The 24,480-nt window shown below is 42.0% G+C and overlaps 1 protein-coding gene across 3 annotated transcripts in view; it reads right to left on the bottom strand.

Annotated features, from left to right (window-relative positions):
* The window catches only part of FNIP1 (folliculin interacting protein 1), a 70,157-nt gene that overhangs the window by 18,616 nt on the left and 27,061 nt on the right, over nucleotides 1–24,480 (bottom strand). For 2 of the 3 annotated variants that reach the window (XM_040602888.1, XM_040602889.1), the window contains exons 2-11: nucleotides 20,786–20,912; nucleotides 11,893–12,036; nucleotides 7,563–7,663; nucleotides 7,252–7,326; nucleotides 6,629–6,720; nucleotides 3,959–4,042; nucleotides 2,870–2,941; nucleotides 1,996–2,131; nucleotides 1,241–1,442; nucleotides 363–448 (exon numbers count right to left, since the gene is read on the bottom strand). In XM_040602888.1, the coding sequence (XP_040458822.1) occupies nucleotides 363–448; nucleotides 1,241–1,442; nucleotides 1,996–2,131; nucleotides 2,870–2,941; nucleotides 3,959–4,042; nucleotides 6,629–6,720; nucleotides 7,252–7,326; nucleotides 7,563–7,663; nucleotides 11,893–12,036; nucleotides 20,786–20,912 (1,119 nt within the window). The remainder of the gene's footprint in view (nucleotides 1–362; nucleotides 449–1,240; nucleotides 1,443–1,995; nucleotides 2,132–2,869; nucleotides 2,942–3,958; nucleotides 4,043–6,628; nucleotides 6,721–7,251; nucleotides 7,327–7,562; nucleotides 7,664–11,892; nucleotides 12,037–20,785; nucleotides 20,913–24,480) is intronic. The other variant, XM_040602891.1, reaches the window with a different exon arrangement.

Here is a 24,480-nt window from a genome sequence, read left to right as displayed (position 1 = left end):
ACACATAAGAAAATACACACTACAGGAAGATTTCCCTAACATGGCTTTGCAATTTTTTTCCCTCCTCTCATAAAAGACAATTCAAGTGGTTGCTAGGAGCTTCATTACTTCCTAAAGCACAGAAAACCTTAATCGTCTGTGTCCTGTTCACACCAAGCCCTGATGGATATACACACTTGGCAAAATCTAAAACCACAAATGGATTATCATGGCTTGCTATCACCAATACCTTTATTGTACTCACTTTTGCAGAAGACTTCAGACACTGTAAGTTACTTATCCTGCCCTAAGAAGATCCTTCTAAAACAGACTTGAGTGCTTTTGAAGAGACAGACACAACAGAAAGGAGACAAACTGCTCACCTGAATTCATTAAGGGCATCAACAATTCTGTTATATGCCAAACTCCGCTGACTGGCATCAGCTGATCTACGACTCATTTTCATAGCCTTGAAAACAATCATTAAACAGATAAGTAACACATAGCTACAGAAGGACAAAAAAATGGAAAACAGTCATGTGTTTTACTTTATCTTTCATGCAACTAGTCATGCAAATAGTTTTTTTAAGTGATAAAATGATGTTACAAGTGCCAACTTTCATTTCTGAGGAAAGATAGGTGAGGCACACGCAACTGCAGCCTCTACTACCTGTGTGTTTTTCATCATTCAAGGCATAAAAGGGGTCAAAGTTTTCATTGTAGTGGCAAAGTAACTACTATTTCCTATAAGAGAGATTTGAAGCAAATCTAACCGCACATCTGAACCTTCGATCTTCAAAAATTTCCTACACATCAGAATCCAGAATCAGAGGGTAAAATGAAGGGAAAGAAAAAAATCTTGGTATTTATTTACAGCCTGGAAGAGCCTCGAGATGGGTTCTTACTCTGCAATCCACTACACTCAGATACAGCTGAAATGGAGGTAGAGGTGGCCTTAAAAGCACCTTTCCCCCTTGGCTGACCAGGGCTTTGCTGGGAGCTTACACAGCACAGCGACTGCTCTGGCTTTCAGCAATCCCTGTAATGCAGCATGCTCTGTTCTCAGCTTCTCTTGTGCTTCTACGAGCAGTATGAAATATCGTCAAAGATGTTACGGAGCAAAACTGGTGCAATTCCTACACCCAACAGCAAGCTGATCCCACTTTTGTAAACTATTACAAGAGTTGGGAATTAAACCTGACAGGGCTGGGGGGGAACATAGAGCAATACAAGTGCAAGAATCAAAAGAGATTGTATTTACCTGCTCTATTGCACTCTTCAGTTTGTTCATGTGACTCTCAAAAAGAGGGAAGTGTGAGAAGAAGAACTCATTAAATTTGTTGTTTTCATCTTCGTCTCTTGAGAGTGAAAAAATAACTCCAATTGCTATCTTTTTCTTCCTAACAATTCCTTGGCTAGGACCAGAGCTGTCATCTGACAAGTTAAAGCTTTCATCCATGGACCTTGAAGCATGAAAAAAATAGAAAATTAATGTAATCCACTGCTTAAAGTTGTACCTCTGTTTCCTATGTAATTTCAATTCTTGAACATTTAACTTCAATAAGCACCTTTTGTGTGCACGTGTTGTCAAACTGTCACCTTTGATAACATCCACTTTGCAATTTTTTTACAAGCAACCATTAACTGATCCTGCAATCACAAAAGCTGGAGCCAGATTCAAAGCGTCTGTGGGATCAGAATATAGTATTCTACTTCTCTCCCACCTCTGCCAAGCATTTGTTTTGAGTAGGATTTTAGGGCTTCTTATCCTCAAAAGTAAAGCCTACAGGTTTACATTTTGCTGAAGGCTTTCTAGCTTAGTACAAAACAATGAATGCCAGGAAGAAAACAGGTACTAAAAAAGATCAGGCGTTGAAGTGCAGCTTGACCTACACCTCTGTGAATATGCCACAGAAAGCAACAGCAAGAGCAGAAGTACATATGCAAGAGCAGAATCAAGCTGACAATGGTGGAAAAATCTACGGGCAGCAACCAGCATTTTCACTCCCAGCTCACCATCGAGGGAAGACCCCATTCTCCAAGCTGGTAGTCTGGCTGCGACGCCAACGCCGCTGGTAACTGCTAGCACAGCTTTTGTTAAACGAAGAGCCCGGAGATGGAAACGGAGTGATGAGCAGACTGCTAAGAGATGCTGCAATAATAAGAGGAATAAATAAAAATCTCCTCAGAAGAAAGAGCACTTGGAAAATAATACTAGGAACTAAATGAAGCCCCTCAAGGTAAACTGGTGTTGCTTCTCAAATGCCTTCTCTTTTGCTTATCTGTGTTTCTTATCTAAAAATAACCAGTTCATAATATTAACAAGATATACAAGCACTACAAGGGTGGGACAGTCCTGCAGCTTTACATAACAGGCAACATACAGGCTGCACCTTGCTCATCAACCCTGAGGATTGGGCAAGAAATTCCTTGTGGAAAGGAGTAATGTTACATCCTTTAACAGCCTTTCCAATCCTAACCTTAGGTGCCCAATATCCTGAATGTGGGGGGAAGAGAGGGGGTCATGGAGGCAAATACTCATGTTCTAACATTACCATCCACCTCAGTTTGGAAAGGAGATGACAAGTATCATTTAGAAATGCTGCACACCCATTTTAATATTTAACTTGCCTTGCTTATTTGCAGCACGCTTTAATATAAACTGCACTGCCGTTCAGATTACCTCTGTGAGGTTCCTAATGCAACACCCTCGACACCTACAACATCTGTACACATAGATACAGGTATGCATTAATGCTTATATATAGCAAAAGAGAACAATCACATTTTAGCACAGGAAAAACTATTTTGTGATGTCTAAACATCTCACTGGTGGCTATTACTGAATATTTTTGGAGTCTACAGGGTTAACACATGGAACTGACATTACCAGATCTTGCTATACCGCTGTCTCTGTCCTCATTCTGCTCCCTCCCAGGCATATCCATAGGGTTGCTATGAACTGTAAAACAAGGAATACCAATTAGCAGGGGAATATACAGTTCCTTTCTTGTTTGCAGATCTCCATGTAATTAATGAAACAAAAACATGCTCATTAATTCAGATCAACAGCACTGCACAAGGCCATCACCAAGAAAGACTGCTTAGCTGAACAAGCCAAAACACTTATCTGAAAAACCCGTATGTATTTTTCTGAAGTCCATACATCTATTTTAGTACAAATTAAAACAATTACACTTTGTTTCTTTACATAGTTATTTTAAAATGAAATTTTAATGTACTAGAAGGATGCTGGTCACATTAGTAGTACACAGGGTACAGACAAAAAACTCACCAAAACCAATATAAACATGACTTCATCCATATACCAGCTTTCTCATATTTAAATGATACACATAATTTCAAAAGGATTTTACAATGCTGTCTTGAAGAAAATAAATATTTTTAAATTGTGATCATCGCATTGGTTGTTCAACTAAGCTGTAAGCTGTCCAGATGCACAGTCTGCATATACCCAAGATCAAAAGCGTCTCAGGCTCAACAGTCTTTAAATGTGATATATTTTATACATGTGTGTGTGAAATAAAAGCTACTCAGCCATGGAAATAAGACCCAGCCACTAAAAGTAAGAAATGTCCATTTCAAATGAACCTAGGTTAGCTTTAGTTTTTACAGATTGGTTGAAACAACTCCAGGTCAAAACAGACTGACACTATTGTGAAGTATTATTTCCAGAAATATAAAATCCACCATTAAATGTGTAAGTTCCCAATATTAAACAAAACAAACAACCCACCACAAAGAGGACTATTAAAATGCCTGCTGTCCTCTGGGGATGTAAAACATGTGTCCAAAAAGGTGTGAGAGCAGACATCACATCCTTTTTTTTTTTTTTTTTTAAAAAAAAATATATATATATATACATACATCTTATTTCCAGGGCTAAACTACAAATCCACACAGTTTTGTCACACCAGCTAGACTAGCCACACAGCACAGCACACAGCACACTGCAAACCTGCAAAGAAAGAGGCGCTCCGGATCAGGCGGAGCGGACCTTGCTCTGAGAATGCCCGCCTAGGGCTGCAAAGCTGTGAAAGACCTACATGGCAAAATGTAAAATACACATGAAAGAATGAGGTTAGTAAAGCAGAACAGTCTGTAGGGAGGGGGCCAGGGCAGGGAGAAGATATAAGCCAACATAAATGCAGACTAACATATGCAGGAGAACAGCTCTTATGCTTAACAAGAACGTTGGTTCAAGGATATGCCTTACACTTGGACTATATGACTATATAGTATTTATAGAATTAAAATAATAGACCCAGCTTTACGCTGTCTCCCATACAACGATGGGGTTCCTCTACAAGGGCTTTTTTTTTTTTTTTTTTTAAAGTTGAAAAATGATTAATTTATGCAGGCTCAAAGCCTAACTTGATCACAAACAGGAGATTCATGGTGGAGTACAATGTTTGTTTTAACATCCACACTGGTGGGGTGGCTGAGGAACGCTGCTGCTGAAGACAGGGAGGATGGGGGAGAAGGCAGGCAGAAATTCGTCTTAGTAGAACCAACAGAAAATTACAGGCTGAAGTAGTTCTGAGGACAGTCAGTACACCAGCTTAGTAAAATGATCATACAGAAAACAAATGTTAGCAGTCTCAGCAGTCCATTTTAAAAGTAATACTGGACTCTGGATATACCAGGGAAAGAGTGTATTTACTGTACAGAGAGCCAGGAAAAATGCATGTGTAATTTTAATGAGTTAATTGCCAGTTCCTCTCCTCAATTTGAGGCTTCTGCTCACTCAAAACTTTCTGATTATACAAAACATGAAGGTTGCACCTCAACAAAGCTCCCTTCCTTTCCCTTAGGTCTTCAGTTGTTAAAGAAAAAGACAAGACCACCAGTGCTGTGTTTTTTGGTTTTTTTTTTAAACCAGCATATCTAAAAAAAGCAGCTTGTAAACAGTTCGCAACCAAAACACACAGACCCTTCTCCTATTGCAGGCTGGCGAGGGCCAGTGAGTCAGGAGCAGTCCTTGCTGCTGAACACAGTTGCTAGAAATGCTGCAGTTACAGATTAACTTCTTTACCTGCTTTACCCATGGTTCCCTCAGCGCTGAAACGGGAGCTGTAAACCAACACTGTCGAACCAACTGAAAACTTGTGCAGCTCAATTACAAAGAAGGTTTCGGCATCCTCTCCTAGCAGGCAATCTCATCCCTTCCTGCTGCAATCCTTGCACCGGGGTGCCCCCACCCCCGGGGCAGCTCTCGGGGCAGCTGCCCTTTCTGCCCGGTGGGAAGGGTCACCCTCACTACAGAGCCGGGCATGAACACGTGGCACTGGCTTCACCTACATCACACTGAGTCCACGCTTAACAGCTGCATTATCTGAATTTGCACTTGCAGTTTACATCACACTGGCGATACAGCAAACTTTTGCCAAGCACGAACCACAGGAAAGCCCTAAAAGTAGATGGAGTTCCTCTCAGACCAAGCACCTCATTCACCCATGCACTGCAACAAATCACAACTGAAGTCTGACAGAAATACTCAGTATTAAGAGAAATGCATCTTTTAAACTTTCCTGATTTAGTAAATTCAGGAAGCATTTAATAGATAATAAGCTCTTATAACTTCAATTGGCTTCCCTTATATAAGGGAGGTTTATATAAGGGCCCTTATTGAGCCTGAAAAGCATTTAACCCCGAAAAGCATTTAAGCCCATACTTAAATGTTGTCTCATCGAAGTCAGCGTGAAGGAGAGAAGTAAACACACCCATCAAGAATTAGGACCATGTCAAAGCCAGAAACCCAGTTAAAGTAACAAAGTCATCAAATTCACTCCTTACTTCCCACCCCAGAAAAGTGTGTTTGACACATTTTGGAAAGCAGAAAGCAGCCCGATATTCCACCTACTACAACGGACATTTGCTTGGGAAGTCAGCAGTCTAAACCAAGGGAAAGGGAGGACGTGCTGAAGAGCTCATCAGGCTGCTCCACTGGACAACCGAGCACTGAAGCATCTTTACTATCAGCCCCGCTGCCCTCCAGGGGGAAAGCCAAGACCCCCTCTGTCTGTTATCTGAAGTTCATGGAGCCTTCACCTACAGCACTTCCATGAAGGCTGAGAACCAAAGATGCCAGAAAGGTTTTCAAGACTGCTCAGCTTCCACAGACAGAGAGAGAAAGAGGAAAGAAGAAGAAGCTATTCTGTCTAATCTGATACAAAGCTCAGCACAACTGTGCAAGGTTATCTTAGACAAGCACGGAATGTGTGGCCACATGCACTCAGGTGGCCAGAGTACAGAACAGAATGAAAATTATTAACAAAAATAAAACTGGGAAACTGAGCCAGGCAGAATCAATCCTGCCTGATCTCAGACATGCTGCTTAGAAAGCTCTACAGACTGTTATTTTCCAATATTTTCTGTATTTGAACTTAAGTATATCTAAATATTTCTATTATGCATTTTATATACACATGTACAGCTGTATATATTGAACCACTGTTAATTCCTTGAACTGTCCAATTTATTCTCCTCTAAACCCCACCGATATTAATCTGTTATGTCTTTAGCTTTTTTTTTTTTTATTTGATTCTGTTTACAAGACTTTCATATTCTCAGTTTACTCAGATTACTCAGTTAAAGATAGCAGGAAATAAAATCTGGTTTTAATTACCTATATTCCCAAGAAGTCCATTCATAATTGTACTGTGGTCAGGCTTTAACGTATTGCTGTCTTGATTAATGAACTCAAGACTGTCCTGCAACCTGTTACAAACATAGAACATACAACTAAACCAGTGATTTGCATTTCAGTAGAATACAGAGTTACTTCATTATAGCCCAAATAGAATGGACAAGATAAGAAGGCAGGCTTCCACTAGAAAAAGCTTTTCATAGCCTGAGTCACATCCTCAGGTGGGCCAATTAATTCACAGAAAACTAAACGCTGAACCCTCTGAAGCCAGATGTTTTTTAACATCTTTTTTTTCACCTTGGACTGAATTCCCCAACTCCAGTGTTCTGTCCTCATCCCTTCTCCTTTGGTGGTTGCAGGTACATTTGTATCTCACAAGATCAAGCTTCACCATATCAGCATCAAAGGAATGGTTCATTCATTTGCTTAAAGCAAACAAGACAACCACAAGGGAAGGTGAGGACACTAATGACAGGATGTAACAGATCAGGGAACAAGAAGTTACTTTTCTAGAGAAAGAATATGGAAGGTCCAAAAACAAACTTCTGTGTTTTTACGTACATCTGCTTATGCGCAATAGATACAATTTGTAACGGACTCACGTATTCAAACTTCCGTAGATGCTGCTTCCAGTGCGAGCTGTGAAAACCTTGCTGAGCATGAGCTGAGGAGGTGAGCTAGAGGACAAAAAGGAAGATGTCAGTCAGAAACACATGCCAAGACAGGCTTGTGCTTTCCATTCCACAACCCTCCAGATTTTACAGACCTAAACACAATGTAAGTCTTTTGTGTCAAAAGGGACATCGGAGTAACCCTAAAGCAAACTCAGAAATGCCTTTTACTCTCCGCTTGTGGCATTCAATTCATTACATATTAGCACTAAGGAGTGAGTCTTTTGCAAAATTAATCTTACCGGATCTGGTGAATTTTCAACGTGGAGCCCTTGTAGCTCATGGCCACAGAGCCAAACATCATCTCTCCAAGCATGTTAGCATCTGAGGAGCACCGAGAACCCTGCAAAAAAATACCCTTCAGCATTTATTTTTAAGCATTTTAGAAGCATACTTCTGTCAAGCCAATATAAAACAAAGGAAAATAATTCTTTATTTAAAAGATAAACATGCAAAATATCCTGCTGTAACACTGCTGAACACGCCAAGTTGAACAGTTCAATGAAGATAATGCCATCACAGAAAACAGTCTTCACGTTGGCTGTGAGCTAAACCACTAACATGCAACAAAGCTTAACCCATCCACAGGAGGTGAGGGGAAGCAGTGGGACAACACTCTTTACTGAGTAAGAGCCATTAAGCCTAAACCTTGTGTCTGCTTGACAAGAAGGATTACAAGTTCATAGAGATCTTGCACGGACTGTGCATTGGAGCCAAGCTGGACCAGTGCTTTCTTGACAAAGACTGATTCCTAACTTATCCATGGATGGTATTTTATATTTGATGCATTTTCCCCTGCTGCTCCCGTGATGGTACCAGCAAAGAGCTGCAGCGTCATGATGCCAGGATTAGGTTGTGCAACTTCTGCTTCTCAGTTGCTAAGAGCTTGCTGCAAGGCATACTGGCTAACTACAAAGGAGGAACATCATTATGCCACATCACAGGCTAGATCAAACACTGCAAGCAAAAATCTAAAATTAAAAAGTCACTCAGGGCAATTGACTGGAGACAACTGCTCAGCTGACAATCATCTTATTTGTATACCTTCAACAACTGTTATTACTGTCCCTTTATCCAGGGCTGTTTCATCTCTAGGTGAGCAGAACATGAGTGCTGGGTCTCCATTTGTGCCTTGCCCTGAATAGTTGAAAATATCGTGACCACTCACTCACAGAGCTCAGGCAGTTCATAAATGAGGTACTTTGGTACTGTGCAAGACAGCAACGCATTGCCTCCAAGGTGCATGACAACTCACAACACTTCTTGGAGTACTCCCTCCAAAAGGTCCCTAAAACCAGTCACAGAAATACCTTGTGTTTGGAAAATGCTGAGCACCATACCTCTCTATCAGTTATCCAAGCTCTGAACAACCGGGATCCTCACCCAGGTTCCTACCCAGGCTTGGAATACACCTAAATATTTTGCCCAGCATCAGACAGTGAGCTCAGACCACAACAAGGGGACAGGGTGTCCACATCACAGACTCCCGCCAGCAGTAAGGAGTGATATGAAAATGACCACTTTATGTTTCTGCTCACGCTAGCCCGCAGAACAAGGGCAAGAGCCAGGAAATGCTAATCAGCCAAAAGGCAACGCGCTTCGAACACTTTTCGATTTTTAGCTCTTCTCAAGCACTCTCAATTAAGATGATGGTACTTTAACAGACATACCATTAACCTCTGAAATCTGCTATCAGTGCAAGAAAGAAAGGGGATGACTAAAGCAACCGCAGTTATAAAAATGAGGATACAGTTGCAAGGTTTGTTAGCGTGCGTATGTCAGGGCAAAATCTGATCATTTGCTGGGTTTCACAAAACTTCCATGTTTACCTCCCAGGATATCACGCTGCCTAGGTGCACTGTAGGCAGTACTGGAAAAACTAGACTTTAAAATCAGTCAGTATGACCCAGCAGCTCCAAGGAAACGCAGGCACAGATGTTAATGGCTCTAGGAAATGACAGGTCTGCCAGCATCATGAAATCCTGAAGTAAGAACACTGCAAATTACTACAGCCAAATGTTATGATTGTTATTTTTAAGTCTGTTGCAGATCTCCAGTTGAAGGACTCATTCTGAATAAATGTCAGGCCCTTGATGGTTGGTTTTGGTTTCAACTTTCTGCTGTTGTGAAAATCTAATTCTAAAGCTGAGGAAAAATACTTTAAGGTAAAGTATTGATTTTCTTTGTCAAGCAACTGAATTTTAAAAAGCAAGGGAAAATCGGCTGCTTTCAAATTTAATTATAGGGGTTTCCCTTTCCTCTGAAAGACAGAGACAAGCAATGCTGAAGGCAAAGAGCATGACAAGATGCACCCATGGCCTGTTTCAGTCTGGCATTTCATTTACACTTAATAATTTTACCCTGCATAACAGAAGATACACATATTTAACGCATTTAATATGGAAACACTGCTACAGCTCAACTCTTAGGGCCTTTAATGCTGCAAAATAAAGGTCACTCAAGACCAAAGTAGAGTGCAATCAACTGAGGAAAGGAGTTAAATATTAAAAACTCAAACAAAAAATAGCCAAGGAGCATCTGGCAAAAAGGGCACAACCTCCGGCACTGACAGCTTGGACACAAACCAATTCCCTAGGTCATATTTACAAGCCCACATAAAAACCGATCATAAAATACCCACCAATGTTTGTTACTGTACATTAGCATATTAGAGGTAGTAAAATTTGCATGATTTGGAAATTATATTTCTGAATATATTCACAGCATTTAGTATCCCATTTACTGTACCTATTGTCCTATCAATAACTAAGTACCTATGTAAATTAAAAATGCAGTACAGAAACAGATGACAAATGTCGTGATAAACAGATCAGAAAGGCTTTCAGTCCTGACTACACTGACAAGCAGGTACCGAGGTAATGCCAGCACCGTAATGTGCAAGTAATTGTGGGCAAGCTTAGAACCAGCCAGCTTCATCTTAATGGATTCTAATCACATTTGTGAGGGAACTGGATAGGATGTAATTAAAAATATGGAAGCCTGGAACAAAATCCTGTATTTCACCTTGCAATTGAAATCGCTCATATATAGTCAAAGTGTATTTAAACAATGGGAAACATAAAGAACTATTTTAAAAGTCCTACAGCATTGTATTGTTTGGACTTCCATTTTACAGCTTTCAAAACAAACAAACAAACGAACTTATAAATACCGCAAATACATTAAGTAACTCCCGAGGTTACTAGACACAGCAGCTGGAAGTTAGGAAATGCCAGGCTGACCAACGTCTGTCTGGACAAACTTACTCCGGCCCTTCTGCACACATGATACAAAACTTTACTGTGCAGTAAAGAACTCCTGTACTTATGGCGCTCTGCTCGCTTGCTGGGGAAGCCTGAAAGGAGCACAGGGAACGCAGTAGGTAGTTTACAATAAATACACTGTGGAAACCAACTGAAGATGAAAGTTTCTCACACGCTTTCTGAGCCGGTCACATAGCTGCACGTCATTGCAGTTCAACTCAGTAAGATTTTGACTAAAGGATACGCGTGAGGAAATGGGGACTTGAAAAGGAAAACTTTCCACAGCTTTAAAATACACTGTTGTGCCAACCACTAAAATTAATTTCCTTTAATAATGTTGACCATTGTTTGCATAGAGCCTCCCAGCAGGAGAGACAATCTATGGATAGTGGGGGGCATCATTTTGCTTGTCACACAATGCACGAAGGAGGTTATTTTATGCTGGAAGGAAGCTGCTGACAGAAATGCCTCTTCCTTTCATAACTGCGGCTAAATGCCCTTCCAGGAAGGGAGGAATGGAAAACAGATCTTCAGCCACCTTACTAAAGCTGTGGAAAAGAGTGTGATGAGAAAGAGAAAACAAGAATACGCAGTTTGCCAAATATAGAGGAGCTAACGTGACAGTGGGAAAGTCAGCACTGAAAGGTTCTTCATTTATATCTACGGTAGATTAAGACATCAGTAGTACTGTACTTCAGAATAGGTTGTGGAGATAGCAGCTTCCCCCAAACACACAATTACTTCATTACAAAGAGTGGAAGGGCTTAGATCTATTTTAGGGTGGCTTAATATAAAACACTTGTGATCCATGGAAGGAGAGATGACAGAAATATATCCGTGTCAGATGACTCTAGCTACCCTCATGGCCAAAATCTCTTAAGCAAAATTAAACTCTAATGCACCCAATCCCTTGTTACACAGACTATCCCAATAGATTGCGTGTTACTCTGTTATTTCCCTGGCATTTAGCAATAATGTAAAATAAACTACCTCATCTATACCAAGATAAGGTATTTGAGCCAAGGCTGGTTGTACCAAAAAAGTGTTATCACTTGGGTCTTAAGACACAGTAAATGTCCTGGAGAAACTGCTGCCATTCAAGAGACATCCTGAGAGAACCAGCTGGTTGGTTTTAGACTTGTTCAAACTCAAAGCTACAGAATTAAACATTACTGAGTTAGGACCAAAGTCTGAAAACTGCTCTCCACCACAAGCTTCTAATTTCAAGCATTTTAAAACATTCAGTACCTCACCTGCCATTAGCATTTGACATGGGTTACGCAAAAAAAAACCAGGAAGAGTGACTCACCTGGTATTTTGGGCATTGTTCTTTTGGATCAGAGAACGAGGAGGATGAATTGATTGAACTATCCAAGGAAGAAGAGCTGTCTCCTCCAGGCTTCAGCTGGCAACATTTCCCAAAAACTCTCACTTGAGCATCACTGCAGAGTTTCTGAAATATAGACAACACGTGACTGACGAAGACCCATGACCTGAAATCACCGTTTAGCAGCATTGTACTACCCTGTTTAAGTAAGATATTTAACAGCTGAAAGGCTTACACCCCAGGAAAACAGTTAACAGAATATTTATTATTATCTCTTGCAGCCTGGCTGTATGGAAAAAAAGCTGAGCTGTTTTACTTCCAGTTAGCTAGGAGGTAACAGGTCACTCCAACTCCATGTTCCTAAGTAGCCATCCGACCCTGAAGCTTTACCAACTACTTTTTTAGACCCAAGATTAGCAGAAAGAACAGTACCAAAGCATTTAATGGAAGGATGGCAACAATAGGCTCCAGCTGTCTTCATCTGGCTCCCTGTGCCCACTGGGGCAGAGGTGACATGGCAGTGTGATGGACACAGCCCTCCAGAGCAACGATGCCAGCCAGATCACGACCAGGAGCACTTCACGATGTACAGAAAAACACACTGATTAGGAATAACCAAGCGAGAACAACACGCAATTCAAGAAAGATTCACATTACAAGAGTAAGTGGAGAGAAAAGACACTTATTTTTATAGATCTCTCCCTAGCTGTGTCTAAGTCCCCGGTCTTGTTAAAGGGTGGCACAGAGGTGACATGCTCCTCTTGTTTTCAGTACGAGGGAACTGTGAGGCTGAGAAAGGACAAAGCTTAAAAACACAGTGTTACAGAGAGGCCAGAAAAGTTTCACAAAGCCATGGAGAAATGGTCCAAAGGGTGATCTGCAATATTCGGACAGAAAGCATAGCAAAAAAGGGAGTTAGGAGGGCTCAGGCGGAGCTGGAGCTGACATACAGGGTAGGCAGGACCTGTGTCCACTACACACACACAGTACTACCGATCACTTGCGTGGGAGATGCCCCACTACTGTTTTGTTCACTAAAAACATTTGCGATTTCCCTGGTGGAATCTCAGTATCCCAAGCAGAATCAGCATCCATGTTAACGTCATTTACACTTGCATTAGGCAACCCTCTTCACCTAAAGATCTTAACGTATTTTTCATATACTCATTACACTTCAACACACCCACGTAAGGTTGGCATTACTTAAATTTGCTAGTGAGCAGCACTAGGAGACAGAAATAGTCTACACTGCTCAAAATTACATACTAACTCTGCCCTAAGATCTTCCTCATTAACATTTCCTATACAACCACCAAACCAGTAAGAGCAAGCTGGAAGCAAACCCTATGGGAAGTGAGATTCGAGGGACAGATGGAAATACAGAAGTGCTGTTACATGTCACAGCTTCCTCTGGACTCACACATCCGCATCTCAAACTAGTGCAATCTTTAATAGCTATGCAAAAAGGAAAATGCATAAGGAAAAGTGTGAAATACTCAAGACAAAGGGTGGTAACTTCATGACTGTTCTATAATCAGAAAAAAATATACAAAAAGATGACTGCCCCTACTGCTGCCAAAGGACTTTGATGAGGGACAAGGTGGGAATCCCATGCCTCTGTCCTAGGCTGCGCAGGTTACTTTTTTCCCTGCTAAATCTCGCCCGCAGTTAGGGATAGGTGACTTTTATTTGGCCCTAGGTGAGATTTTGTAGGGTGAGATTTAGCAAAACAACAGAAAATGTCAGGGATTATCGAGCTCCACACGGCAGTCTGCACTGTTCCCCCCATTAGTGACTGCTGCCACAGAAAGCCTTAAGGAAAAATGTGCAGACAAATCAGCAATTCCGTGGCAGAGGGGAAGGAAGCACTCACTAGCCGCTCAGTCCTGTGCTTCACTGACATATACACCTCCCATAGTAGCATCCTCTCATTACGACATCGTCTTGAGTACGTTGAATTCATGCAATATGTAGATTTGCTAATAGCTAGTAACTGTGGCTTGAGCACAGTACACAATGGCTGGAACATGTGAATGATCATCATATGACTTCAGAGGGAACTCGTGAACTAGAATTGCATTTTATCTCTGACACAAACAACAATGTCCTAGGCTAGGCAAGCATCATGTGATAAAACCACATAAAATCCACAGGGTTACAGAAGCTTTTGCAGGCAAACCACATTTCAGCTTGCATTTTCCATCAGATGTTGAAAGTTCCTTCTAAAAAGTTACAGTTTTAACTAACTAAGCTTCCTTGGGACTGTAAAGCCAGTAAATGCATTTCACAGGTGAAAAAAAATTCTGTGCATTAAGAAAATAAACTGGCTAAGTTTGCAAACGACTGACTTCTAAATCATTTCTTCTCATTATCACTGCATTTTTCTGCATAGCAACTTTCCCCAGATCCATTGGGAGTCTGGTATCTTGAAGTAATAGTTGCCTAATTTAAATAGCAAGCCAGGAAAACGGCTGTTTGGTCTTTGCAATGGAGTTTAATGAACCAAGACTCCTGCAAGGAGTCTGTAAAGGAGGTCAGGATCTTTCACATACCACTTTTCAGAACCTTGTGAACAGTAAATCCCTCCTAAAATGCAGATCACTGACAAATTTCGGTGTTTGCTCTTTTATAAATGTAGCACTTGCTTAAGAATAACCTGTTGGACAATGAGTTATCTGCAGTGCCCCTCTCCTCTGCTCCAAATGTCAATGGTATTTTAGATACTACAAATCTTAAAATATTATGCATCAAAGGAGTGGGATTACTTGCATTCCAATGTAATATTCCAAAGATATTCAACCCTGGTTCCAAAAATAAAAAGGTAACCTAATTATTTAAGAACTGTGCGAGGGAAAGTTTCAAAGTTGTGGATTTTCTTTCCAAACAGACACAGTTGCAAGAAATCAGATCCCTAGGCAAAGTGCTGCTGGAGTCCTCCGAAGTGCTCACTTTTGCTGGAGAGCAGAACATCTGCTGGAAGGATGCCGCGGGCAGCTGCTGCTCCTGGCTGCCACGCTACTCTCCCCGCTGTGGTCACAGTCTTGTTCTTTCTCTGCCAACTTGCTGCAGATACCGCCCTGTTCTAAAGACTCCCTGACAGTCACAGTTCTTACATTAGAGGTCATCATCTGCTCAAAGTCTTGGAAGACCTATCAGGTAGTACTGAAGATAACTTAAGAGTAACATGTCTTTATAGTACAACAGGTACAAAGTAGTTTTCCTCTACAGTTCTGCTTCTGGAATCTCTTTTCTCCACCTCTATCAGTAAAGACCTTTAACTCTTTGCAACAAGGTCTATGAATTCCTCACTAAGTGGAAAGTACATGGCCAGTGCTGCGCAGAGGAAGAGGAATTTCTGCTGGACAAGTTTTGGGTCGGGGATAATAAGAAACTTGAAAGAAGCCTGGTGTGTTGAACTAAATCCAGACTGCACGCGTGTGTGTGAGGGCTGTAAGTGACAGAAGGAAAGAGAAATGTCATCATATGCTTTACTCTTTTCTACCTCTCTGCAACAGCAGGTGCTCAAATACCACTGTGGTGGTAGCGATAAAGAAATCTGTATTTCCAAGCAAAGCTGCCACTCTTCCAAGAGCTCTGTACCTCATTTCTAGAACAAGTTTTTCAGCAACATTGGAAAACTATTCCTGAATAGATAAATTAACTCTTTTGCTTTATTAATATGCATTGGTCTGAATAAGTAATTAAATATATGCATCCACCTAGGACATGAGAGTAACCTGAAAGACATTCATTTCCTCCCTCCAAGTGCTGCTCTAAAAATCCAGTAACTTTCTTAAAATGCAGCTGCCAAGTGCTACATTCCCCCTCTATTTCCAGAGCAGTCAAGTTCCTCTATTACTCAGAGGTCAGTGAAAGAAGTAAAGACAACCCTACACTCCCCCACTCCACTAGCATTCTTCCATTTCTGTTTAGAGAGAACAAGCAGAGCTAAGAAGGTGCAACTCGGTCTCTGGGCTTACAGCTTTATCTGTCCGCTCGCTGGAACTCTGTCCACCGAGAGCCACACAGAGACCAGAGTCTCCATTTCACACAACTCACCTAAAATCAAAAGGCTTGCTCTCCAATTACTAATCCCTCAAAGCAATTTGCTGTTCAACATTTATCCAGTGCTGAAGTATATTAGAACACATGGCTAATCCTGGCTTGTTTAAAACAGCATGCCATTTTTCTACTTTGGGATAAATATGACATTCGGAGTGAAAGAAATTGCTGCAGTAGGGGATCAAATATCATATGACCTTTCAGTTACATTATCTCAAAGATAAAGACAACCAGGTTACATGGCAAAAGTGAACTTTTCATTCCTCAAATCCAAGTCTCCTGTCGCACCTCTAGATCTCAAATTCTGCAGCCCAGGCCACACTTTCATTTCTTCACAAAAACAGAACAAACTGCTTCTGAAAATCGTCTTTTGCCTCTGGGTTGTAGGAACAAGCCACTGCCCTTCTCTGATTCCTTGTCTTTCCCCTTCTCAGCCACACCACCCAAACTCTAGATCCCTGCTCAGCACAGTGCACAGCGTGGCTCTTGCTTTCTCTCCTCCCTTCTCTTCCTCATGGTCCCCTGATGGTGCTTCTTCCTCCCTGGACTCCATGCCTTCCTCTAGGCTTGTTTTTAGACTTAGGAAATCTTTTAGCTTCTTACGTGTCCATCAGCACCAATCTTCAGTCAAATCCCAAACGGTAACCGCTGTCCTGTCATAAGTCATCAGTGGACAACTTAACAAGGAAAATGAGCAGCTCAATGAGACAGCTAACCCTGACCCTGAACCCGTTCAGCCTGCTCCGAGGAAAGCCCTGATGCATGGTTCCCCTTCCCAGCTTCTTTGGTTTACTCCCCACTTCTCCCTCGTGGCACCACTTCTGCGGCATCCTTTTCCCAGGCAACTGCCAGCCCTTGGAGGAAAAACCCTCGTACTTCAGCTGGCCTTTGCACACCAACATTTACGGTGACATAACTCATGTACCACGCAACGGCAGCGGCACAGTAAAATACAACACAGCCTTCGCGTAAGGTTAGCGTGAATGCAATGTCAAGGTTGAGAAACCAAGCACACAGGGGTCAGGAAAGGCAGAGCCAAGGCTGAAAGCTCAGCACTGGCCGGGCCAGCTGGCCTCTGCATCTTAAAAAGGAAGAGGAGCTGCCTGTTGTGCTAGATTTGAAATTCAAACCAGGCTCCGTATCTGAGCTCTTGGAGGAGTACACCTGTGGTCACACACAGCTCCTGGCTTGGAAACTCAGGGGTGGATGTGGGCAGCACCTCGCACAGCCACAGGGCACCGCGCAGGCGGCCAGGGCCGGTGGTACAGCTGAGCAGAAAGCAGCAGGGAGCTGCTAGAGGAGAAGGAGCAGACAAGCACAGAAATGAGTCTACTGGTAGAAATCAGTCATAGGTTGTAACTCTGTCACCTGCAAATCTAGTAATACAGTCTGATTAGAAACGAGACGCTTATTAGCATGAGGAACAAACCCTGAAGTAACTCTCTAGAGGACACAGTGGATCAAAACCATGAGTTTGCCCACAGAAGGACTTCGATATCCAAAAATCCAAGGGATGTGGATGTTTGGGTGTGGAACTAGACTGTTTAGTAAAGGCGTCAGTAACATCTACTTCTCGTATCACACGCTGCCCTGGTACACTCAATATGCAAACGCCTGTCCTGATACATTTGCTCATGACCTAGCGTCACCGGGCTGGAAAGGGCAGCCACTCTCTTCTGGGATGCCCTGGCAGAACTCAAGGCAGGGGAGTTACCCAACTTTCTATGCTAGGAGGCAGCAGCCTTTCGGCTCTGCTTACAGAGCCTGGCTGATCAATAGCCCATCCCCTGGAAAGCTGGGGAAGAACCTCTCCTGCTTAGCACCAAAAAAGGTATAGGACTCACAAAGGGGATTTCTCTGCCTCCCCCCCATGCCAAGTGCCCACAGCTGCCTCAGGCAGATCTTTGCCTGGCCTCGGTGGAAAGCCTGGCACAGCCTTTGGCCAACATTCCCGGTGCAGCCGCCAGCCCTCCGAGTCACCAGACTGCTTCTCAGCGTGGCTCGCCAAGTTTAACTCTAGCAAGACCCAGGGAAAACATTACTTCTCCTGAGCAACTGAAACATTTTAGTGGCCATACTGTTTTCTGTCTCTGTGCAATACCCTCCCAGAATTCTTGTTTACCTAATATTTAGCTTTACTGAAGACACTAAGAGGTTGATTTAATATCCAATGAAAACACAAAATCCAAGTTTGTGTTACAGTCACATTTCCCTCATGGAGAACACGAACCCAGTAATGCTTTAACAACTAGAACCCAGCTTGGCGTGAGCACACACTCTGCAGTTTTCACTCATCAGAAAGTCAGACCTTACTGTTTTATTTCTTGAAACATCTATGTCTGGAAAAGTTTGCTCTGATGCTCCTTAAATTTTATAATTATACCTTCCCTTACAGAATTCAGATGACTGAGCCATGTTCAACTTTGGTCCACCGCACACAACTCTTGACATATGTAAAGATTTGATATATAAAATAGAGCAAAGTATATCTCATCCTGCTGCAGGCATACAACTCTTAAATTGTAATTGCCTTCACGTCTCATAAGCAACAGAAAATGGGAACTGAAGAGCACAGTCACATAAAGCAAACTGAAACCCTCTCAGTTCCCAATTAGACTTCAGCCAGAACAGTCTGGCCACCACTAGGCACTCTTGCAAATCTACCCCCTAGTGTTATTTGTAAATCCAGAGGTATAAATCATGTTTGGAAATGGGGCGGGGGGGACACAAGAGATGCAGAAAGCGTTGGCTCTTGTGGGGTGGTGAACAGATACCCTTTCAGAAGAGAGCACCCAGCCCACACACGTTTTGCTGCAAAAGGGCAAGAGTGCCTTGGAATGTGCTTAGAGCCAAGATCTGGCTTTGTATAGGCAGGGTGTGTCTTTGTTAATGAAAATCATGATAAAGAGCAAGAAAAATAAACAATGCAATTCCTTGAAAATGGCCAGTACGTACTGCTAACTGTACAAGCCTGTACTAAGCTTGCAGCAAGCCGAGCAGAGGACTCTTCTGCACGTTTTTACCTGCAGAATGTTTCTGCTACTGCAGTTTGTTTTACGAGGAAAGTTTTTGCCTCACATTATCTGAGTGCTGCAGAAGGCAGATATCATGGCAAGCAAATGTTTCAATATATTCTCTTTTGAAGTCTCCTAATACCACAAGAAAGAAGAAATGTATCAAGTTACTAGAGATGAGTACTGGGCATTAGGAACACCCTGGGAACAGTCTTCTTCCACCAGTCTCACATACTCATTCCACAGAGATGGTGAATACAGCTATTTCCCTCCCCCCACCCCCCCTTAGCAAAGAAAAAGAAGGAGAGATTAATATGGAACCATATTAGCTTCATTATCTGCCATTTATTCTGTTGCTGCTGAGCTGCCACGCTCAATGATCTGTCTGAAATAAACCAAAACAATGAAGTTTGCAACTCCACTATGCAAGAACAGATCTATCTTAAAAAGGTTTTAGGCTTTCAAGAAATCAATTGAAATTATGGTAAGAGGATTTATACTGCACAACATCTTTTTTATTAATGAAGTAATACTTCATAATTAATGAAGTAATAGTAATAAGCACAGCCAGCAATTCGTACCAATAAACCACTTCTAAAGATCTCTTGTCTTTAATAACCTATTTTCCTGGCAAGAACATCTAGTAGAACAGGAACTTATAAATTATAAAGCTATTCTAACAAGTTAAAATTAAAGAGAAAGAAAGTTGCACTTTGTTCAACATTTGTGAAGCTTGCTTTACTTCCCAAATTCTCAAAAAGAAATAGGAAATGGGGATCTTGACTCAGGGCTATAAAAGCGCTAGAGTAAGTGACGGAGAAGCCTGGAATTCAGTGCCTGATGAGACACAAACTGACTCCCAGAGGTTAGGATACACGGACACAGGAAGCACTGCGGACCAGGACGAGAAGCGATCAGGCTGGCAGCACTCAGCAACAGGCTGGAAGAGTTTACAAAGATGGATGAAGAACCTTCTGGCTGTACTCCCAACACTCAACATGGAAACCAGGGCTTGGGGGGTAACATGTTTTTTTGTCTACTCCTGCTTACAGAACTTAGTAGGTCCTACGGGTAAAAGCAACTGGGATCATAAATTTCAGTTCATGCAGTGCTTTCTGCTTGCAGAGCTTAAAATTATTTGCAAATGTTTTTAGAGATGGTGAAAAGGAAGTTCAAAGCAGCGCAGTTAAGTTGTCCAACCTCACACAACCACTTACAACAGCACTGTGGCTAGAAATTAATCTTCTGGCCAGAGCCCTTAGAAGGAAGTATCCTCATCTGACTGCATCCATTACAGTTTCAATTAATAGATTACCATGCAGACCATGCCAAAAGGGCAAACAGAGGAAAAGTTTTCAAGTAACTTTGTGTGAAAAAACTGTCAGCAGAGCATAGAAAAGATTGGCAAAAGCTAACCAAAGGGGACACAAGAGGACACTGGAAGGATCTCCTGGTTAAGAATGCCGACCCCACCACAGCATAAAGGCACATCCATAAATATCTGTTTATGCCCTGCCTCAGCTCCCCAGCACTGCCTGCTGCAGCCCCAGGAAGGAATCCTCCTCTTTGAAAGAGCAGAAAGTAGATGAGCCAAGGAATAAAGAGATCACTATAGTATTTAAAGCTGTTAAGAATCACTGAAGCCTGAATGATTTGCAACTTGACAGGAATTTAAATACAGTCCTGCATATAACCAAACTTTCAATGTTAATGTGAATAAAACAGAACATTTGCGATTTATCAGTCTTGCCATTTAAAAAAATATAGACAGTAACCGTGTAAATTAGTAAAATACTCACCGACACGGAAACATCTTCTATTTTTCTTTTAGCACTGGAATCAAATAAGACATTCCGTCCTCTTCTTTCGCAGTCCTGATACACAATCAGTCGGATCTGACTTGGGTCAAACTCCGGCAAAGGCCAGCTTTAATTAAACAACAGAAGAGCAGAAGGATCAATTACTACAACTCTTTATTACACTGATCTTTCTACATTATCTGTATATACAACTTTATTAAAATAGAAAGTCGAGTAAATGCAATGCCATTTCATAGAACCTTTCGATGCTGTAGCCAGAACTATGCCTTTTGGTTTTTCCTTTCCCCTACACTTGCCAAATTACATTGGCATAAACGTCACCAATCCACTACAACCATGTACAATGACATGTGCAGCATTACTAGCTCTTGTGCTCCGTCTTGTGATATTTAATGTTTTCTTCAAGTTCCAGCTTTTTGCAAGCAAACTCATAGAAGAGCTCAGCTTTTGTGTTTGAAGACACAAGAGCCCCTCATTACTGCAAGCACTAGCTTGAAAGCATTCACAATTCAACAGAAAAAAGAAAAAAGGTATATATTCACACTGGCCTCTCCCTTAAGGAATGAATTTCCACATTTGCAGTCATGGGTTTTCAGTCTCATGGGTTGGCAAAGCACTGAACTCCACAGCTGAAAAAAGGCAAAGCACCTTTCCTACCCTTCTTCAGGTTTCACAAACACTATACGTGTATAAAACTTACTGCAGCATTATAAACTACAGCGTTCATGTTTATATATATACTTTGATGCCTGGAAACAGCCAGCCACGTGTAGCTTGGTCCTGGCTATACTCAGGTCCTTGCTGCATTCAGACTTAGAAACAATCTTCACTTAAACCACTGAAGTTCAAGGCCACGCTGCTGCACGGGTCAGCAAACTACACGCAGCAGCCCTAACAAACCTATTCCCAAACTGGTTTTGCAGTTGGCAACAAGGAAAGGAGCTTTCCTGAGCCTCTGCCCTCCCTAGTGCCGCTGAGTTCAGAGGAGCTCTGCAGGGTGAACTTGCAGGTCTCAGGCTTCAATACCACTGCAGAATCTTGCCTTTAAAGGCGCTTCGTAGCCATCATCTTAAATTTCCATTTTAAAAAGCCAGCCATCACCAGCAAGCATTGTTGCCCGTGGGCTTGAGAATCCATTTTCACTGCTACCTTCTCAGTTCTTGGAAGACAGGAAACAAGGCACCTGCTCTATCCACGAAACCAACAGGAATCACCTTTCAGCTAGTTACAAGCCATTTCCTAGATCATGCGAAATTCTATCTTCCTTATCCTTGGCTTTTAGGCAAGCAGTGTTAGCATGAAACGCCAAGAAGTGAGAAACGAAGCCCTGGAAATTTCCAGCCATTAATGAAGGACACAGGCTCCCAATTTACAAGAAGGACCCGTACATTTATTTCAGAAAAAAAGACACCCGTAAGTGATAATGCAGATTAAAGTATACATGGCATGCTAGACTCCAAGACTATGGTAAATTTTACACTCCTCTGTCCCTCTAATTCACCATCCAAAAGGTTTCCCTCTCTGTGCCCCTGCTTTGTGTGATCAGTACGCTTATGAGGATTTGTAACCCAACTTCTATAACAGGTCACAGCAGAGAATCAATTTGATCACCAAAGCCATGGTTACCTATCAGAAGTTTTTAAGACTGCCCAATATAGATCCACAGGCTTTACAACTAGTGTAGTCCTAGCGAGGTGAAACTAAGCACCAAAACATACAGTTAACTCTGTCTCTTGAGAGAGGAAATACACTTCCCAATCTGCTCAGCCCCACCATTTAGCAACAGGAGAGAAAAACAGAAGCTGCAAAGAAGATAGCGTGCAACAAAAGTCAAAATCAACTTACTACAAGAAAAATGCTTGAGCAACTTGAAACTGAAATAACTTGATGTCTAGATTTGGGGGCAAAGACCCACGCATCCTCTCTGGGCACCTAAAAGCCAAGCATCGTCCACAGAGGGACATGCCCACGCAAAGAGCAGATGGCAAACTGAGCCAATTCTCTACCAAAACCCAAGCACAGTGACAGACTCAGAAGAGCCAATGTTTACCGGGGGCTCTGCTAATAAGTCCCATCTTGCGCTTCAGAAAATGTAAAAAACCAAAATCCTTGTTGTTTGATGCATGTTTGGAGCGTTACCAGCCGAGAGGCTCATGGGCACTAGAGCTGGGGACGGTTACTGGTAGGAGCCTGACTGTGGCTGGAGGTGAGGAGGTAAGCGAGACCGCTGGATGAACTGGCTACCTGGAGGAACCATCTCCACCTATTCAAGTGACATCAAGGGAAGTCTGGAAACTCATTTTGCTTCCAGATAGGCCACTGTGGTTCCTCATAAAGAAACAATATGTGACAGTAACAACAAATGGCTTGCCAAAAAGATGGTATCGCTTGCTCCACCCTTGCAACACATCTCATTTTCCTTCAAACTCAGACAAAAGCATGTCTTCCATTACCTAGTACTTTTGATATTTGACTTTGAAATTACTGGCAAAGAAGGGCAGTAGCTGTTCCAGATCTTAGGAAAGTCTACTTGTAAAAAGCTCCAAGAGCAGATTACACACTAAGAGGAGAGAAAGCTAAATATAAAACTCTTGCTGTATTCAGAAACATATTTGATTGGGGTAAGAAGAGCTTGTTTACTCTTCAGGTTCTTCACGTGACGATTTAACTTTCTCTAGACGAGAATTTAGTAGGTGTTACCCATCGTAATTTGTGATAGTTCCAAATAAGCGTTATTGCCATTACATAATAGAGTCCTTAAGCACATTTCAGCCTTGCAAAAGCATTCCCTGGCAATAGCAGGGCACTTCCCAAACCAGAAGAAACTTTAAGAGAGCTGGGGGAAAGTTCATTTAGACAGACAGTAAACAGAGGCAGACTGGCACCTCCGGCTCCCCCCACGCCCCAGCCCCGATGAAGCAGGACGCAGAGTAGCTTTGCTTTTGCTGTCAGCAGCTTTAAAATACTGTTAAGCTGGATATCGGGGTAGATTGTCCCCAGAAACATACAAATTGCTGCGTGCAATACCCAGGGCACGTTCTCAAAACAAATGTAACAGGGCAAAACTCCAGCGCTGCTCTTCAGGCAGATGAAAACTGACCTAGATCTTCTGAATATAATTAGTTCTGTTTATAAATGGAAACTGACATTTAACTGATGTTTTCTTGAGATTCTTATAGGAAAACCAGGAGACGTAGAATCAAATGTTCTAGCGATGTTAATGAAAGGTGAGTCTCCATCTCCCACGCTGTTCTGGAAATGACGGTTCTCTTAATGAGGACTTTTTCCTGCATGACTTATCTACCCCTCTTTGATCCTTCCTTGAAACTGATTATATTTACAGGAGAAAACCCAAAAACAATCCCAGAACAAACAAACATACATAAAAACCACCACCAAGAAAACCCCAACAATCTTTTCAGCAGTGGAAATGTTTGTGACTTTGCCGCACAGTTAGTGCTGCAAGTTCAAAAGAAACAGTGATAAATTATTTCTGAGCAGGACACCAGTCCTGTGGAGATCCCCACTACACAAATGGTGATGCTTCTAGAGCGAGATATTCAGAAATACCTATATGAATAGCATGGGGTAGAAATCCACTGCTGTATAAATGCTGCGTGGGATATTTCAGAAACAAATCACGTAACAGCAGATTTCACACGATCACAGACTGG

Source organism: Falco naumanni, chromosome 8 (genome assembly GCF_017639655.2).
Source record: "Falco naumanni isolate bFalNau1 chromosome 8, bFalNau1.pat, whole genome shotgun sequence".
Taxonomy (NCBI): domain Eukaryota; kingdom Metazoa; phylum Chordata; class Aves; order Falconiformes; family Falconidae; genus Falco; species Falco naumanni.
The sequence above is the reverse complement of the archived record's forward strand: the minus strand, read 5'-3'. Positions and strand labels throughout refer to the sequence as shown.